Source organism: Myxocyprinus asiaticus, chromosome 4, assembly GCF_019703515.2.
Source record: "Myxocyprinus asiaticus isolate MX2 ecotype Aquarium Trade chromosome 4, UBuf_Myxa_2, whole genome shotgun sequence".
Lineage (NCBI taxonomy): Eukaryota > Metazoa > Chordata > Actinopteri > Cypriniformes > Catostomidae > Myxocyprinus > Myxocyprinus asiaticus.
In genome coordinates this window covers 32,783,881-32,803,591 of record NC_059347.1, presented here as the reverse complement: position 1 = coordinate 32,803,591, position 19,711 = coordinate 32,783,881, and the positions used below count along the sequence as shown (strand labels likewise).

The window sequence follows — 19,711 nt, the reverse complement described above, 5'->3', positions numbered from 1 at the left end:
ACATACGGTCTAGGAGGAGTTAGAAAAAGTAGGTTTTTCTGAAAACTCGAAATGCCAAAAAATGGAGTGAGCAGAGCTGAAAAAATATTTCCTTATGGGACATAACCCAAGGAATCAGAGGGTTTAATTTAATTTTGTTTCTAGGACTTATGGTTCAAAAGTTAAAGGCCAAAACATAAGTGAGAGAGTGAGAGACCCCAAATTTGAGTCAGTTACATTTGAGAGTATTCTCTATCAGTGTGCCAAAATTAATAATCTTCCTATGTTCAGTTCTATGGGCTGCCATAAACTTTCGACGGAGGAATAGCCTAATAAGAAGAAGAACACTAACAGATACAATAGGGGCTTTGCACCTTTGGTGCTTGGCCCCTAAATATGAAAAATCTACACATAAACATTGTACTTATCCAAACACTGATAGATAGAATCCAAGATTGCATTTCTGTCTCACTGTTTGTGTAGATGAGAATGAATGTGACTCTGAGCCATGTGGAAGGGGCACCTGCATTAACACTGTGGGTTCCTACCGATGCAACTGTCACCCTGGCTATAAACTCGCAGTGCCTCACGGGAAACGCAGATGCATTGGTGAGTGACCATCTGAGTTACTATTAATTCAGACATTCAAAGGCTATTTTTGACTGCTACCATAATGATGACCAGTCAGAGACACTTGTGTTATTGTGTTTACCTCTTAACTACCAGACACATACCCAGTTAGAGGCAAATGCTTCATGTTAACTTCAAACAATACCTGCTACAACTTGTTTACATTAATTTTTTCAGATATAAATGAATGCTCTAAACCAGATATCTGTGGAGTTGGAGGGCAGTGCACTAATTTACATGGTTCCTATAAGTGTGAGTGTCTGCCAGGCTTCAGGAGCAAATCCCGTAGACAGCCGATCTGTGAAGGTGAGGACACCCGCCTACACACATGCACACAAATGCATTGTAATGTTATTTACAGTTTACTGTCAATGCTAAATATTCCCCTTCTCTGTGTTTTTTTGTTTTGTTTTTTGTTTTGTTTTTTTTAGAAACGTGTGTTTGATTGTAACAATCTGAAAGGTGTCTCTCTCTTTGCAGACATTAATGAATGTTTGGACCCAAATACCTGTCCTAATGGAAAGTGTGAGAATACTGTTGGATCCTATGAGTGTATACCCTGCCAACCTGGACACCAAGCAAAGGGAGGAGTGTGTTACGGTCAGAACACACACACAGACACAAACTTGTGCACACACACATGTAACCAATCCCAAACATAAAGAAGAGCCCACGTTCATAGACAGATTTATAAAACAGCTTTTATTAAGCTACTGGTATGACTGGAGTCAACATCTCATGTAAGTGGTCATGACTTTAAACAGATTTTTCTAGAGTAATGTAAATTTTTTTTGTAAAACATTTGGAATAAGAAAAAAAATTACTGAGTTCACCATTAATAATTGTGTACGTATTGTATGTATGTATCCTATAGTAGCATCTGCAGTTTGAAGCAGTTGTTGCAATCTAATATCTGCTGCTGGGACTTACAGATTTAACATTCATGACATTATGAAAACAGAACCAAAGTAGTTGCAGGTGAAACCCCAAAATTCTAATGTTAATTATTAGGATGACAAATGCTAGTTTGAGCATGTAGGAAAGGTATGATTTTTTTTTTTTTTTTTTTTGTTACAGTTAAATTTGATAGTAGGGTAGTCTTACAAGGAATGTCTAAGTCTGTGTGTGTCTCTCTCTTTATCTACCTATCAGATATCAATGAGTGTCAGAAGCGTGGTGTCTGTCTGAACGGCCGCTGTGAGAATTTGTCAGGATCGTATCGGTGTCTCTGTAATGAGGGCTTCCTGCCTGAGGCTGACAGCAAAGGCTGCAGAGGTCAGTGGCACACAGGCAACAAAACCAAACCAAAAAAATATGGTGCAAAATGGAAACCTAATACTGCCATTCATTGATTTAATTTTCCTTATATTATTTTCTGCACTTTATTCTAGAGAAAAATACTCACCATCATATGTAACAGATTTGAGCATATGTGGATGTGTGTGCTTGCATGTACAGTGGGGTACAGTGTTTTTTTTTTTTTTTTTTCTATTTAAATAGTTTGTTTTCATTATAAATTATATTTTCAACATTACCATTTGAAATAAGTTAAATTGAAAAATTACCAATAATTTCAGAATTTGTTAGTATTTGGTAGGTTCCTCTTGCTTTAAAGACAGCATGCACTCAAACTAGCATTGACTCCACAAGCTTGTGCAGATTTAAGAATGTTCCAAAGAGCATCCTGTGTGCTTTGAAGTTAGCATGGAGATCTGATCTTTTGTGCAAAGGAGTTAACATTGTCAATGTCACAAATGTGCCACAAATATTTAATTAGTGACCTAATTAGAATGTCTTATTCAATTTACATCATAACATTGTTTTTGTAATTTTACAAAATCCTGTAACTTTTCCAGGTTTAAATTAGATTTTGAATCCCAGATTTTCAATGTGGACTTTTAAACCCCCTGTATGTATGTAAACAATATATTTGTTTGTCCACAGACATTAATGAGTGTCAGGATAATCGTCTTTGTGCTAATGGTCACTGCATTAACACGGAGGGATCATTCCGGTGCCAGTGTTACCCTGGTTACCAGCCTACACAAGAGGGAAGCCACTGTGAAGGTCAGCTGTTAACAACTAATGCAATACACCAAGACTCCTCAAACTTTTTTTTTTTTTTTACAGATAATACTGCAAATTTAAAGGGTTAGTTTATCCAAAAATGAAAATTATCTCATAATTTATTCACCCTCATGTCATCCCAGATGTGCATGACTTTCTTTTTTCTGCAGAACACAATTTAAGATATTTTGAAGAATATTTCAGTTCTGTAGGTCCGCACAATGCAAGTGAATGGGTGCCAAAATTTTGAAACTCCAAAATCCATATAAAGGGAGCATAAAAGTAATCCATACAACTCCAGTGGTTAAATCCATGTATTCAGACACGATATTGTAGGTGTGGGTGAGACACAGATAAATATTTAAGTCATTTTTTGTCATAAATTCTCCTTCTTGCCCATTAGGGGGCGATATGCAAGAAGGATGTGAATCCCAAAAACAGGAGGAGGAGAAAGTGAAAGTAAAGTGGAAATTGACTGAGCAGGGAGAAGAATTTATAGTAAAATAAAATGACTTGAATATTGATCTGTTTCTCACCCACACCTATCATATCGCTTCTGAATATATGGATTTAACGACTGGAGTCGTCTGGAGCCCTTATATGGATTTTGGAGCTTCAAAATCTTGGCACCCATTCACTTGCATTGCATGAACCTAAAGAGCTGAGAAATTCTTCTAAAAATCTTCGATTGTGTTCAGCAGAAGAAATAAAGTCATACACTTCTGGGATGGAGTGAATTTTCATTTTTGGGTGAACTAACCCTTTAAGCAACAAGGTACAAGAAGTCCTGCTGTAATGTGAATGTAGTCTGTAACCCATTTACTGTAGCTTTGAATTTATCCACAATATAGCATGGTGTTGAGTGCCTTATTGCTTGTATTAAACGTTTACTACATAATGACTTCCTAGTGACATCCTTTCATTAGAAGATATAGTACTTGACATGTTATCTAAGATTATTAGTTGGCCTGTATGGGTGCTATGCAGGAAAATGCACAGTAGCTAGGAAAACAAGTGTTTTGTCATACCTGTCACTATATTGTTTAGTTTAGCACAACAATGATGAGCAAGATATTGTTTTTGATGTATTCAGATATCAATGAGTGTGAGCGAGCCTCCAATTGCCAACGAGGACGCTGTATTAACACAATGGGTTCCTACCGCTGTGAGTGCCAGAAAGGATATATGCTGGTCAGTGGACGCCGGTGCCAAGGTATTTATACACTCATACATCAACATTTATACCTAGTACAGACACAGATACAGAGATTTCTTGCTTTTACTGTACATCACTGAATTGGCCACACCAGTATTTGTCCTCTTGTTCACCCTTTCTCTGTTTCTCTCAGATGTAGATGAGTGCTCTGTGGACAGGAGTCTATGTCAGCCTCATGGTGTATGTGAAAACAGACAGGGTGGATATGTGTGTGTGTGCAACGATGGTTTCATACTATCTGAAGACAAACACAACTGTGAGGGTAAGAGTTTTTTTTTTTTTTTTTTTTTTTCACTCAAAGGGATAGATCACCCAAAAAACAGAATGTTAGAATGTCACAGAATGTCAATTTCAGTGCATCGTTTTTCCATACAATGAAAGTGAGTGACCATTCTGAGGCTAACATTTCCTTTTGACTTCCGTGGGAAAAGAAAGTTATATGGGTTTGGAGTAACATGAGGGTGAGTGAAAGATGATTTTCATTTTTGGGTGAACGATCTCTTTACAGCAAGTACTCAATATAGTTTAAGTGTCTGTTTTTGTGTGAAGAAATTGCTTTGTCGTAAAGAAGTTTTTTTTAAACAAAAGTGTGTGTGTTTTTCCCCACAGAGGTTGAGTTGGATCTGAACAATAAGAAGGAATGCTATCTAAATCTGGATGACACTGTGTTCTGTGACAGCGTCCTGGCAACCAATGTTACTAAGCAGGAATGCTGCTGTTCTATCGGTGTGGGATGGGGTGATCACTGCGAGATCTACCCCTGTCCTGTCTACCACTCAGGTTAGATCAAGACAGAGATGAATGGATGAATGGATTTATTGATGGACTGGTGCATCAATAGATGAGTAGATTTACAGGTGTTGGACTGATGGTGTCTGTTGTTTCTAGCGGAGTATCACTCTCTTTGTCCAGTCGGCAGAGGATTTTACCATGAGGAAGGAAAGATAGAATATGGATTAGCAGTTCACAGAGGTACATGTGCACACATATGTGTAATTTACCCATACAGTACATACAAACACTCACATGATGAACGAATGAGTCTTTGTCTTTCTCTTTGTAGACATTGATGAGTGTGTCCTGTTTTCTAATGAGATCTGTAAGGAGGGACGCTGTATGAACACACAGCCTGGCTTTGAATGCTACTGTCAACAGGGATTCTACTATGACAGTAATCTGCTGGAATGTATCGGTAAATTCATGAATACAATTACAAACACTTTCTTGTCCATAAACACACTTCCAAGGAAATACACACAATTTCATCCCTTTCCATAACAAAACTGTCCATATCAATGCTCTTCATAAGACTCTCCAGTGTATTTCTAAGTACCTGAGATTGAAAGATAACTGCTTCAACATTTGGTACATGCAAATAACTCATTTGATCACTTATGCATTTTGGCAGATGCTTTTATCCAAAGCGAGATCTACCCCTGATGATCCTCATGTGCTTTGGAACAATACAATATGTATTGTAAAAAAAAGAGCTCTACAAATATTGAATTAAATTGATCACCAGACAATACTATAAAATGAGTATTCCTTGATATTATTTCTTGGTAAATCAATAAATACTTTTAAATAAATAAATTTTCATTCAATATTAATCTTGCATTGTGTTTTATAATTTAGACTTTAATTTGCTTGTGAAAAGCACAAAAAAAGTGGTTGTGTGCTTATATTATTTTAGAAAAGCAAAAACAAACAAACAAACAAACAAAGAATACAATATATTTTTCTACATACTGTGTGTCAGATTGATACTGCTAAAAGTTGTTTTCTGTGGCAGTATACTAGCCCCTAGTGGTAAGGATTATTGTTTTTTTTTTTTTTTTGGTCTATCAATAGGGGTCACTAGAATACCACACATACAGCAATTTGGAAACTCATTCTGAAACACACAAACACATTAATAAACCGTAAATCTTTCACATTTATCACCATTTTCTCTTTCTTTCTCTCACTCTATCTTTCCCTCTCTCTCTGTAGATGTAGATGAATGTCATGATGAGTCCCTGTGTACAAATGGACATTGTGTAAACACTCAAGGCTCATTCTACTGCACTTGCAATCTACCCTGGGTTCCTGACCCAGTTAAAAAAAAGTGTGTCTTTCCCACAGTCATAGGTACGTGTCTTTAAGTATGTTAAACTAGTAGATAAGCTTACTTGTTAAAATATCTATGCCCCGTGTGAGGCTCGAACTCACGACCTTCAGATTATGAGACTGACGCGCTGCCTACTGCGCCAACGAGGCTGTACATTCAATGTAGCACACAGTGTTCCATCACACAAGCATGTGAATCCAGACGTTGCTAGAAGCGTCTGCATTCACATTCTTGCGTGGAGTATGTTTCGGGCGTTCTCAAGTTGACTGACAGGTGATGTCTGTATCTAAAAGTTGACTGGCTTTTTTTTACATGCATCCGCTGGACGTTCCAATTTCCCCCATTCATTTTAATAGATGTGGCCCATCTCTGCTGAGTAGTCTCTGCATTAGCTGAACCAGCCTGAAACATAGCGGTTTTTTTAGCATGATTTGAGCTAAAGAAGCACAATTTATGATACAGTTGTTGTCCGATTTTACTACTGATTTGAAATATGTACTTTGATCGTAATCTTGACCAACCTTTTTGGACATTTCGGTCTTTCCGCATTCAAGTAGACAGGAGCTGTACTTTTATGACGATTTTTACTTTGAAAATAGCTGCCCATCCTGCCCGAGAACGTTCTAAAGATGGCAGCTGAGTAGACTACATCTTTTTATTTAAATTTTTTTAATGTTAGTTACAATGAATCAGTTCAAAAACTGTTTGAATCATGCACAGCAATTTATATATTTTTTGGTTTCATTTAAAAAGATTTACTGAAATAGTGGTATTTATCACTATGTTTTAAATTAAGTTACTGTATATCAAATATGATGATTATTAGTGTACATTTCAGTTCAGTTTATCCTGGGTTTAACTTTAAAAGTATTATGGAAAATCACCATTTTAGAATCAAATGTCTGAATATTTAGTTACATTATTTATATATTCAGTTAAACTATCCTACATCAGGTGTCATCATTTTTGTCTTTGATTAATGCTGGCATCATGTTATGGTCACATATCCTTACTCTTTTTAAGGTCATATTACACTTTTGAGCATGTGTGTGTATTGCTGTAGGTGTGGATGAGTGTCAGGACCCTGCTAATTGCAAAAATGGCCAATGTGTAAACACCCAAGATTCCTATTATTGCATCTGTACTCCTCCCTGGATTCTGGCAACCGACCGTAATGGCTGCGTTACACCTGAGGAACAAGCAGGTGAGTAGGGCTTTATAGGTCATCACTGTCACAACAGATGGGATGCCTTGGAGGAAGGTTTCTTAGAATGGTACAGAATAGTGTACAGAAGGTTCTGTAAATGTACTGTATTTCATATCATGGTGATGAAGTAATTTTCATTCAGCATGTCTACTTCGGAACTACCTTAAATACTGATAAACTATTAAATAAGGATACACATTTATTGAAGTTCTCACCCAAGACTGTGTGCTTCTGATGCCTCTCTCCTTGTCTTCCTCACTCCTTTTTTCTCTTTGTCTCTATATATCTCCTTCTCTCTGTATATCTCTTTAGTAACGGGTGTGTCTGTGGTGCACCTTTCAGATGTAAATGAGTGTGAGGATCCCTCCTACTGTAGGAACGGGAGATGTGTCAACACTCTCGGCTCCTTCCACTGCATTTGCAAGCAGCCTCTCACCTTCAGTGCAGCCCTCAAGCAATGCGTCTATGATGGTGGGTATCACAAGTCATTTGGTCTGTTTACCAAACACTTGCCTGTGATTGGTGAATACATTTTGTTCCATATGATTTTCAAATTGTTTTTCTTAAGTCTCAGATAGCCTTCATATGGCTTTGCAGTCCATAAGCTGTTGCTCTCTCCTCTCAGCTTCGCTTCACCACATGACTCCTGAGCATGGACCATTAAAGATGTTATTTTTAGCATTGTTAGCCTTGGATTTTCTTTCTTTTGTAAACACTCCATCTGTTTGTTTTTTTTTTTTTACACTTCTATTTCCATCACTCATCTCTTTCTCTCAGATCGCACTGCAGCACATAAAGACATATGTTTCCAAGAGGTTGATGAGGATCTTATGTGTACTATGCCTCGGAATGAGTTAACGGTGACCTACTCTGAGTGCTGCTGTCACTACGGTCGGGGCTGGGGTCCAGAGTGCCGTACCTGTCCCAATAGAAATTCAGGTAATGAACAAAACTTCTCTACTCCTGCAGGAGCAACCTGCATACATTTAAATGTAGCATTCCCACAGATGAATTGGCCCGTATCAATAGTTGTTTTCATACATACAGACTTTACTATAGAATTAACTGCAATTTTCCATTTAGAGGTCATGTGTCCCATTAGGGACACGGCCCATTAGAAAATACTGGTAAATTAGCTTGGTCAATAAAAAGGATATGGCAAACAAGCGCTCAAAGTTTTCCAACTTTCCAACAAATGCGAGTCTCTGATTTCCAACCAGGAGTGCACCCAAAAGTGCTTGGCCCGCTGCTTTTGGAGCAGCAACAACAAAGGCTGCCAGCCCCCTTAAATCCATGTTTGTTTAGTAATGTTTATATCTGTCATGCATCTCCTAAAATGGGAGAGCGTGTGTAAAGATGAAGGATCTGGTGAGTCGTGGTTAGTGAACCCAAGTGCAGAACCTTTATAATAGTAATCCAAAATCATCAAAAGACAAGATTAGGATCAGGATCAAAAGGAAAAACAACAACTCACCAAACAACAACAAATACATCGAACAATGTTAGACAAAGACAGGGAGAACTATAAATACACAGGACCTAATGAGGGAACAAGACAAGCTGGGAAACAATCAGGGAGGGAACCAGGACCAGGGACAAAACAAGAACCCAGAAACTACAGTTGAAGTCAGAAGTTTACATACACTTAGGTTGAAGTCTTTAAACCAATTATTTAACCACTCCACTGATTTCATATTAGCAAACTATAGTTTTGGCAAGTCATTTAGGACATCTACTTCATGCATGACACAAGTCATTTTTCCAACAATTGTTTACAGACAGATTGTTTCATTTTTACTTGACTATATCACAATTGCAGTGGGTCAGAAGTTTACATACACTAAGTTAACTGTGCCTTTAAGCAGCTTGGAAAATTCCAGAAAATGATGTCAAGCCTTCAGACAATTAGACAATTAGCTTCTGATAGGCTAATTAAATTCAATTGGTGGTGCACCTGGATGTATTTTAAGGCCTAACTTCAAACTCAGTACCTCTTTGCTTGACATCATGGGAAAATCAAAAGAAATCAGCTAAAAATTGTGGACCTCCACAAGTCTGGTTCATCCTTGGGAGCAATTTCCAAACACCTGAAGGTACCATGTTCATCTGTACAAACAATAGTATGCACGTATAAACACCATGGGACCACGCAGCCATCATACCGCTCAGAAAGGAGACGCATTCTGTCTCCTAGAGATGAATGGATTTTGGTGCGAAAAGTGCAAATCAATCCCAGAACAACAGCAAAGGATCTTGTGAAGATGCTGGAGGAAACAGGTAGACAAGTATCTATATCCACAGTGAAACAAGTCCTATATCGACATAACCTGAAAGGCTGCTCAGCAAGGAAGAAGCCACTGCTCCAAAGCCGCCATAAAAAGCCAGACTACAGTTTGCAAGTGCGCATGGGTACAAAGATCTCAAGATATCAGCCAGGAAGTTAAAGCTCGGTTGCAAATGGGTCTTCCAAATGGACAATGACCCCAAGCATACCTCCAAAGTTATGGCAAAATGGCTCAAGGACAACAAAGTCAAGGTATTGGAGTGACCATCACAAAGCCCTGACCTCAATCCGATAGAAAATTTGTGGGCAGAACTGAAAAAGCATGTGTGAGCAAGGAGGCCTACAAACCTGACTCAGTTACACCAGTTCTGTCTGGAGGAATGGGTCAAAATTCCAGCAACTTATTGTGAGATGCTTGTGGAAGGCTACCCAAAACGTTTGACCCAAGTTAAACAATATAAAGGCAATGCTACCAAATACTAACAAAATGTATGTAAACTTCTGACCCACTGGGAATGTGATGAAAGAAATAAAAGCTTAAATAAATAATTCTCTCTACTATTATTCTGACATTTCACATTCTTAAAATTATGATACTAACTGACCTAAGACAGGGAATGTTTTCTATAATTATATGTCAGAAATTGCGAAAAACTGAGTTTAAATGTATTTGGCTAATGTATATGTAAGCTTCTGACTTCAACTGTATATTTAAAAAAAAGTCCAACTTATGTGGAAAGTCCATCATATGTATTACAGTGTGTGCTTTGCCATCAGTCACGTTCATGTTGTTCCAAACTTGAATGGTTTTCTTTCCTTTGTGGAACACAAAAGGAGATGTTAGGCAGAATGTTAGTGCCTGACAGTCACCATTCACTTTCACTGCTTCCCATTTTTTTTATAATGAAAGTCAAATCAATACATTAATGTAGTGATTGCAGACAGATCTAGACACATGAATCTGGGGTGGAGGTGGGTTTCAGAGAAAAACTCTCGCAGCCCACTGCAGTGAACCTGGCTTATTTGCAAAACTGAGCAATTTAAATATTAAACAAGGAGAGAGAGATGCAAGTAGATTGGCTACCCGATTACATATCAAAGGACAAATCAGCTTAAACCATGTGAGCCGATTGGTTTAACATCTCACATGTGAGCAAGCCAGTTGGCTAGCAGATAAGTCAAAGAACATATCAGTTTGCACCACATAGAGATGCATGGTTGAACTTCGTTCATAAATATCATTAAGGCTATGTCTGCATTAATCTGGATAAACGGTGTTTTCATTTTGGAAACGCTCTCCATCCACACTGCCGTTTTCAAGCATTTTCCAAAAGTTGCTCGTCCACACTGAAACACATGAAAATGCTTAAATCCCCTTACTGCGCATGCGAAAAATCGCAGTTGCATGTATGGTCTGAAACACAATTGTTCTCGTGTTCCGTCGCCGGACACCAATTCCGAGAAACTTTGCGTCACCTTTGAAAGAATGCAATATGAATGTTGTACAAAGTAACATTTATCTTTAACAAAGCTATCAAAGAGAATATCAGGCACAAAACCACCGCTATAACACGGGGCACCATCTTGATTGAATGGATCACATGACTGCTTCAAATGACAACAAATATGTCATCGTTTCCAGAAAAATCAATTTTCCCAGTCCACACTACAACACAAAGACGGCATTTTCAAATGTATCCACTTTTCAAAAGCTAAGTTTTCAATATTTCGTCAAAAACACTGTCTCAGTGTGGACATAGAGAAAAAGATGCATTTTCAAACTAAAATGTATTAGTGTGGACGTGGCTTAGGAATACATTATAACTACGGCAATAATTCATTATGGTCAGGATCAGGATCATAACTCCATCCTTTGGAAGAGACGTTAAACCGAGGTTCTGACTCTCTGTGGTCAATAAAAATTTCAGGGCACTTCTCGTAAAGATTAGGGGTGTAACCCCAGTGTCCTGGCCAAATTCCTTACCAAATGGGATTAGATTTCTCAGAGGTTCCCTGAGTTAGCAATAATAATAATAATAATAATAATAATAAAATAGGTGGCAGTTTAACTATAACTTTGACCATGGCTACTGAGGTCTTTATCAAGATTGATATTGATTTTATATTGGCTGGATCTGGTTGTCAAAATAATTTTCATATTTAAAGTGACTAAATCATGCAGAATAAAGTAATGTAAAGTAATTTCCCTTTTGTGTGTGTGTGTGTGTGTGTGTGTGTGTGTGTGTAGTACTTTTTAACAGGTTGTGTGAGATGCATTTGGAAACTGAGTCTGATGGAGAGGGGGAATTCTTGGCAGCTTTCTCCAACTACAACCCAGGTGACCTTGAAACAGCCAATCGTGATAGTGTTATTCACCTTGAGCTAAGCAGAAAGTCAGTTCAGTAACAAAACAGAATGAATGTTCCATTACTCTTTCTGTCACCTGTTCAGATGGAGACAGTTCAGAAGAAGACACAGATGAGTGTAGCTGTGCTAATGGTCGGTGTGTGCGATCTTATCTGGGCACAATGTGTGAGTGCAATCCTGGATTTGTACTGGACCATTCACGAACACGCTGTACAGGTGAGTATGAGTGCAGATAGTTTAACACAATTCAATTCAAGTCCTACTTTAAAGTATTAAACTAGCTGGGATAAGTTCATTACACTTTATTGACCACTTTGAATTTACTTTGAAAGTAGAAATGATAGAATTTAAGTTAAATAGATAAAAAGAAAGATGTTATACATACAATGTATGATTCTTTTTTTTTTATTTTTTTTTTTTTTATGATTTTGACATGATGAAAACATTTTTACAGTGCATACACACACTTTGCTCTATTTAATAGTCACAATACTGAAGTTGGCTTCTCTCTTTCTTTCTCTAGATATTGATGAGTGTTCAGGGCGAAGCTCAGGGCAGAGCCCCTGCAAGAATGCACGCTGTATTAACACCTTTGGCTCATTTCGATGTCACTGTAAACTTGGATTTGTAGCGGCACGCCGACCTCATGTGTGTATACGTGCTAGGGCCCAATAACGGCACAGTGGCTCATTCAATCAATTCTCGAACACTTCTATGAACAAACACAGTCTCTTGTGCCCTTACTCTCATGTACATACATAAAAAGTGATATGCCACCACTGATACACTTCATCAAATCTAGTGTAACTGCATTTATGAACAATTTCATGTTTTCACCCTGTCATTCCCTGGTATGTTATGTTGGGAAACTGAGTTAATCACCATTAACTATCTTGTTATTTTTCTGTTATTATAAATGTTATGCTTGACTCTTCTTCCAGTAATCCAGTTGCACTCATTTGAAAATGCATTTGTCATTGGAAGAGTAATTGCCATTGGATGAAATATGTTTTAACTTGTTTTTTTGTTTTTTTTATAAACTTATGTTGCTGCTCTACAAGACTTTAACATTGCTCACCATTTAAAAAAAAAAAAAAAAATTGTTTTCTCATCTGCTCCTTTTATTATTTTCTTTGGTTTGCACCCAAAGCTCTTTTTCAGACAGTTTGATATAAATGATGATTTGATATTTGAGATATTCCTTTGTTTGTATTATTGCTTTTATTTGTCTTTTGTTCACCAGTGTTTTGTTCTATTAATTTGCTTTGTTCATTGTTTGTACATTTTTTCTTTATTTGATAATGCAACCTTTGCCATTTTTCTTTGGTTGCACTGAGCATGTTAAATGAAGTTTGTCTTTGAAAAAGATGGCAATGATGTTTTGATTGACTGAACCATTTAAAGTGTGCAAAAATGTTTACTGAAACAGAATGCAAAAATATTTTAAATTTCTTAAATACCTTTGCCATCTTACCGAGACTGTGAGAGACATGTTATTTTTGATGGAAAGATGGGGAAAGGCAGAAAAGTTTAGATCTAAAAATAGAAGTTCCATACTTTAACATTAAGAAAGATGCTATTTACCAAAGAAATGAAGAAAATTAATAAATGAGAAAGGAAGTAATACCATGAGTGTACAGTGCTATATGACTGTGATTCTCTCTCTCTATTTGTTCTTACTTTTGTTCTTTTTTCCCCCCTCAAATTAGTGTTGGGCAATTAACCATTAGGATTAAGAAAAAATGGCTGATTTTCAAATAATTAAAAATGAAACATTTGCACATGCTTTGACAACAAAACGTCTCGGTTACGTACGTAACCTCAGTTCCCTGAGACGAAGGGAACGAGACACTGCGTAGTAGTGCATATGGGCAAGTGCCTTCTTACACGACCTAGTTGAAACCTCTCTACAATAACGCCATTATTCTGATATTGGCTATAGTGTTTGAGCCCTGCCTGTTTTGGCGCGAAACTGTCCACAATAAAAACAGGTGCACAAACACCATTTCCTCAGAATTTCTGACTGAGAACAAGGAGCGCATTGCCCGTGCCTCAAGAACTCTTGAGTCTTGTAGTGTGGCTAGCATTTGCAATGTCTCGTTCCCTTCGTCTCAGGGAACCGAGGTTACGTACGTAACTGAGACATTCCCTTACGACTCAGTACACTCGAAATTGCGTAGTAACGCATATGGGGAACAGAATCCCATCCCGCCGCACGACACGACATAACTTCCCAGAGAGGAAACATGGTGCTGCAGTCTTGTGGGATGGTAACTGACATGAGTATGCCGCAGCGAGTGATCCTCGTGTTGGTCAGGAGGGGAGCACTCATAAAGAATATATGAACTATAGTCATATAGTATGAATTAACTCCTTATGAATCCAGTCGGGAAGGGAGTTTATTATATAATGAAAGTGCTTGTGACTTTATGGTAAATTATAACGGCCTGAATGCAGGCGGTTGTGTAAATGATGGGGAGCCTGTACTTAAAGGGAAGGGCATAAGTATATATATATTTGGCCAATGAATAGTAAGTGCTCTAACAGAGAGGACTTGTGAAGAAAGAGACGTTACGTCTAGGTTGTAAAACCTTGCGAATGTGTTTTGAGAGGACCATCCTGCTGCAAAACATGTCTTGTAAGGACACACCATTTGTCCATGCCCATGAGGAGGCCATGCCTCTAGTTGAGTGTGCTTTAACACCAATTGGGCAAGTCTTACCCTGTGACTCATAAGCCAGGGCAATTGCATCGACAATCCAGTGAGAGAGCCTTTGCTTGGAGACGGGCATTCCTTTTGTGTGTCCTGCATAGCATATAAAGAGCTGATCAGACAGTCTTAACTGGCAAGTACGCACAACAAATGCATGTAGTGCCCGCACAGGGCATAACAAATGCAATGATTGTTCCTCATCCAAATTAAATGGAAGGAAGAAGGCCTGAAGGTGAACCACTTGCTCTTTGAAGGGCGTGGTTAGGACCTTGGGTACATAGGCTTTCCTGGGTTTGATAGTGGCTCTTGAAAGACCGGGGCCAAACTCCAGACATGAATTGTCGACTGATAGTCTTCCTGGTTTACTGAGGTCAGAGCTAGCAGTAATGCAGTCTTAACAGAGAACATGTGCAAATCAACAGAGTCCAAAAGCTCGAAGGGGGGCCCTGTGAGAGCTTTTATGACTAAAGTTATGTCCCAAGTCGGGATTGTAGCCGGCCGAGGATGGTTTAGTCACCTTGCTCCCTTAAGGAACTTTATGATTAAATCATGCTTGCCTATATAGGCACCGGATTCATGTGCGTGATACACAGATATAATTGCCACATGCACTTTGAGCGTTGATGGGGTGAGTCCTGCATCTAATTGCTCTTGAAGAAATATTATAATTTCATGTATGGGGCAGTTTACTGGGTCCTTACCATGTAAGAGACACCAATCAGTGAACACCTTCCATTTTAGTACGTAGATGCATCTCGTGGACGGTGCTCTGGCCTGTAAAATGGTGTTCATGACTGAATGCGTCAGTTCTGGTGCATGCAGTGTGCCCCATTCAGGGCCACACATGCAGGTTCCACAGCTGGGGATGCCAGATTGTGCCTAGCACCTGAGAGAGGAGATCGCTTTTCAGCGGTATTTCCCATGGCGAGCTTTACAGCATCTCCATAATTTCCGGAAACCATGGCTGGTTGGGCCATTTCGGCGCAACTAATAGAACCGTTTCCTTGTCCTCTCAGACTTTGCATATGACAGAGTGAATCAGGCATACCAGGGGAAATGCATATTTGCATTTCGCCGGCCATTTGCGTGCCATTGCGTCCATTCCCAGCAGGGCTTGGGACTTCGAGTACCAGAGGGGACAGTGGGCATTCTCCACTGAGACAAACAGATCTATTTCCGCTTTGCTGAATATTTCCCAAATCCTCAGTACAGTTTGAGGATGAAGTCTCCATTCGCCCAGCATCACCTCTTGGCATGACAGTAGGTCAGCGCCATAATTCAGGTGGCCTGGGACATATGTCACTCTCAGGGAGAGGAGATGATGCTTGCTCCATAGTCAGTCTCAACAGTGGCGGTGAATGAATTCCACCTTGGCGGTTTATATATGCCACAACTATCATGTTGTCTGAGCGAACCGGGTCATGACAGCTCGCTATTTCTGACTGAAAAGCCTTTAAGGCTAGAAATAGAGCTGATAGCTCTAGGTGCCGCGTGACAAATTTCCCCAGCGCGACAACTTGCTGGTAAAACACAGGAGCTGTCCATGGTGCTAAAGCAGCTATACAGAGGTGGAATATATTGATGCGCATGCGCCCTTGGTGCCAAGCACGTCCTGGCACACGGCACTTCAGCCAGCGCTGAAGAGGTCTCATGTGTAAGAGACCTTATGCCGCCGCCATAAATCCCAATGCTTTCTGAAACAGCTTCAGTGGAAGCCGTTGGCCTGCGCAGTGACTTTCGTGGCATGCAGCGCTAAATCTGTAGCGGTGCGGAGCTCTTTGATTGTCTCTGGATCGAAGCCATGCTCATCCATTTGCCTGAAGAGCTAGGCTTGAAATACCTGGAGCACTGCCATTGCATGGAGTACTGATCCAGCGTGTCCTGCCACTGAGTAAGCTTTTTCCGCCAGTGCAGACATTTGTCGACACGGCTTGGAAGGATGAATGGGGCGTGACTTCCACGGCCTGTTACTCGCTGGGCAGAGGTGTGCCGCTACCACCTCCTCCACAGGGTAATTGGGCATAACCGTTTTCTTCCCCATGATCCACATTAAAGAGGATGGTGTCACTGCGTGAGCGCACTGAAAAAGGGTGCGCGCCAGGACTTAGATAGTTCGTTATGAACTTCAGGGAAGAATGGGGCAGATTTGTGGGATACTGCCATTTGACAGTGTCCGGACTGCAGGAACTATTCGTTGAGGTGAGACTGTTCAGGTTCCTCTGGGGGAGATCACTCAAGGTGAAGCTCTTCGATCACACTTGTAAGGACGCAGAGCATCTCTCTGTCAGTGGCGCGTACACATACCTCTCCCTCGCTGGGGGGAGGGGCGGAAGCATCATCCACTGACCACTCGCCTGATGCAGCGAGAGACATGACTTCATCATTATTATCCCCAGCGTCAGAACCGCTGCACGAGACAAGGCCGCCCGTTCTTTCAGAAGGTCAGAGCTTGTCTCACACATAGCGTATTGGAAAACATGCGCTTTGTAGAGATTGAGGGGCTCGTGGGGTGTGTGCCGCCACGAGGACCACCTCAAAGTCATCCTGCTCGACCTCGCGGCCCCGCCGTGCCTCCTCATGTGAATCCTCAGGTGGGAGGGTGTGTGAGGCTGAAATGTCCCTCAGAATAAGAATGATTCATGAGCGAAGCGTCTTGAGACTCATGCCTTCACAGTGAGGACAGTTTGTCTCCTGTCGTTTACTGCGTGGGCGTGGCCCAGACAGTAAATGCAGCTCTCATGCTGATCTGACAGCAGGATGTGTCTCTCACACAAGGAACACTTATGGAATGACATCTTTAAAAAGATGCGAACACATAAGTGACTCTTTTAGATATATAAATATATAAATTAATATAGATTTATAATTATATCACACAATATACAATATACAATTGCTTTGTAAGGATACACAAACTCTGCCGAAGCGCTGCAGGGAATCAGGATGCTGAGGCCCTTTCACCATCGAAGCGTCAAGCAGCGAGGTGGTGTGATGTTCGCCGGAGCACTGCAGGGGAGCGGAAAGTCTTCCTGCAAAGATTCTGCCCGCTGACTCGTGTATATCAATGGCAAAGGTAGAGGGCTTCTAGACAAGAGATGGTCGCTGTCTTGAAGGAAGAAATTCTGAGGAAATGGTGTTTGTGCACCTGTTTTTGTAGCGGACAGTTTTGCGCCAAAACAGGCGGGGCTCAAACACCGTAGCCAATATTAGAATATTGCCGTAATTGTAGAAAGGTTTCAACTAGGTCATGTAAGAAGGCACTTACCCATATGTGTTACTATGCAATGTCGAGTGTACTGAGTCGTAAGGGAACAGAGACTTTAGGTCTCAGCAGCTTCACAGGGAGGGAAATACAGTCTGTCATTTTGGTTGTCCCTGTTTACAGACATTATAGTCTGCCAATTGATTTCAAAAATTGGTTTTAATTTGCTTTGTGTAATGACAGCTGCTTTAAAAAATAACATCATCACAGGCCTCATGCATAAACATCTGTGTAGTTTCCTTACTACTAAGAGAGAAATGGTGAGTACCAGCAAGCAACAAAACTTCTTTAGAGCATAGTACAGTAAATGGCTAGCTCATCTTGCCATTTTTCTCACATTATACATTTCAAAACTTTCCAAATGAGAACGTGTTTTTCTGTGGTGTTCTACTTCCCCCTAGTGGCAAAAAATAAAAATAATAATAAAAAAAATCTTTGTTTCTACCACTAGGGGAAAGTACAACTTCACAAATTCAACATTTAACTGTTGCTGAAACACGAACACATTCACATTCATTCATAAATCTTTCATATTTATAAAATATCTGAGATCCCCAAGCTGGCATTTCATGGTAATTTCCAGTTGGTTTCCCTCTCTCTATCTGTCTGTAGATGTTGATGAAAACCATTATGCTCCATGCATAGTATAATGTGTACTGTTTGAACACACAAGGCTCAATTTGGGTCAACTACAACCTACCTTTTGATACCCCCAACAAGACATGCGTTCTTCGTCACTTTACACGTGTAGAACCCTAAAATTAAAAATATTTTGCCCCGTGTGAGGCTCGAACTCACGACCTTCAGATTATGAGACTGACGCGCTGCCTACTGCGCCAACGAGGCTATACAAGTATTTGTGAATGTCCTGTAATCTATCAATCGAGTCCGTTTCTGGTAATGGCTTCCATGAGTAATGGGGACCAGACGTCCCGTCTTGATAATACTGGGACAGTCACGAATTTATAAGTGACAAGTTCCGACGGACTTTCAGTAAATACGGCTTTTGTCTCCATAATTAGTTTTACATGAAATCAAAGTCTAAACTGGTTTTGCTGTTCGTGCTTTTTAAATGAGAAACCAGCAGCTCATTCCATCTTGTTTCAGAGGGTTATTTTCACTCTGAAAATAATCAACACACGCTAGGTCTCCACGGTGACATGCTCAACAAGCTATGTGATAAAATGCGTGGATTGATCATCTCAGACGTGGCAGCAACTGAGACTTGTCCTTGAGGCAAGTCACTACGCCACCAAAGAGGACTTAGAGCGCATTGGGAATTGGGCATTCCAAACTGGGGAGAAAAGGGGAGAAAAAAAAAAAGTATACTTTGGGCTTTGAGCTCAGTTACGGTTTTGTTATTGGACACTTTCCTGTATTCAATTATTTCAGTCATGACAACTCTGGATAATGTGGATATCATGACATATTGATAGGATATTAGTCTTGGTGGACTAGATCTGTTACCCTGCTGCTGCAGAGCAAGTACGGAGACTTGCTACTGCTAGAAAACACACAGACATACTGAGTTAAGCATGAGGACATCCTGCTGCTGCTGCACAATCAGACAAATTGCAAGACATGCTGCTTCGAACATGTATGATATGCTGCTGCACAAATAGACATTAAAAACAATCCTTGGGGGAAGCTGCACAAAACTCGCAACACAAACACAAAACACAACCCCCCATCCAAGCAGATCTATCGCCAATACTTGTGTACTGCTGCTGCTCCAAAGAGATATATGCACCAAGTTTCACCAAACTCTTGCAGCGGACTGCAGTGAAACTGGCTTGTCTCCAAAACTGAACAATTTAAATGTTACTCAAAGAGAGTGACGCAAGTTGATTGGCTACCCAATTACATGTCAAAGGAC

The 19,711-nt window shown here is 39.9% G+C and overlaps 1 protein-coding gene and 2 non-coding genes across 5 annotated transcripts in view; 1 reads left to right on the top strand and 2 right to left on the bottom strand.

The window, feature by feature from the left end:
* The window catches only part of LOC127433524 (latent-transforming growth factor beta-binding protein 3-like), a 79,925-nt gene extending 66,433 nt beyond the window's left edge, over nucleotides 1–13,492 (top strand). For 2 of the 3 annotated variants that reach the window (XM_051685530.1, XM_051685514.1), the window contains exons 14-30: nucleotides 463–588; nucleotides 787–915; nucleotides 1,090–1,209; nucleotides 1,762–1,884; nucleotides 2,554–2,676; nucleotides 3,770–3,889; nucleotides 4,026–4,154; nucleotides 4,502–4,672; nucleotides 4,781–4,864; nucleotides 4,956–5,084; nucleotides 5,885–6,022; nucleotides 7,066–7,206; nucleotides 7,522–7,680; nucleotides 7,987–8,148; nucleotides 11,742–11,831; nucleotides 11,945–12,076; nucleotides 12,384–13,492. In XM_051685530.1, coding sequence (XP_051541490.1) covers nucleotides 463–588; nucleotides 787–915; nucleotides 1,090–1,209; nucleotides 1,762–1,884; nucleotides 2,554–2,676; nucleotides 3,770–3,889; nucleotides 4,026–4,154; nucleotides 4,502–4,672; nucleotides 4,781–4,864; nucleotides 4,956–5,084; nucleotides 5,885–6,022; nucleotides 7,066–7,206; nucleotides 7,522–7,680; nucleotides 7,987–8,148; nucleotides 11,742–11,831; nucleotides 11,945–12,076; nucleotides 12,384–12,535 — 2,228 coding nt within the window. In that variant the 3' untranslated portion in view covers nucleotides 12,536–13,492. The remainder of the gene's footprint in view (nucleotides 1–462; nucleotides 589–786; nucleotides 916–1,089; nucleotides 1,210–1,761; nucleotides 1,885–2,553; nucleotides 2,677–3,769; nucleotides 3,890–4,025; nucleotides 4,155–4,501; nucleotides 4,673–4,780; nucleotides 4,865–4,955; nucleotides 5,085–5,884; nucleotides 6,023–7,065; nucleotides 7,207–7,521; nucleotides 7,681–7,986; nucleotides 8,149–11,741; nucleotides 11,832–11,944; nucleotides 12,077–12,383) is intronic. The other variant, XM_051685521.1, reaches the window with a different exon arrangement.
* trnam-cau (transfer RNA methionine (anticodon CAU)) lies at nucleotides 6,079–6,151 on the bottom strand. Its single transcript has one exon. It is a non-coding gene; the product is annotated as a tRNA-Met (tRNA).
* A 5,116-nt stretch (nucleotides 13,493–18,608) lies between the features above and the next one.
* Nucleotides 18,609–18,681, bottom strand: trnam-cau (transfer RNA methionine (anticodon CAU)). Its single transcript has one exon. It is a non-coding gene; the product is annotated as a tRNA-Met (tRNA).
* Nucleotides 18,682–19,711: the final 1,030 nt, after the last annotated feature.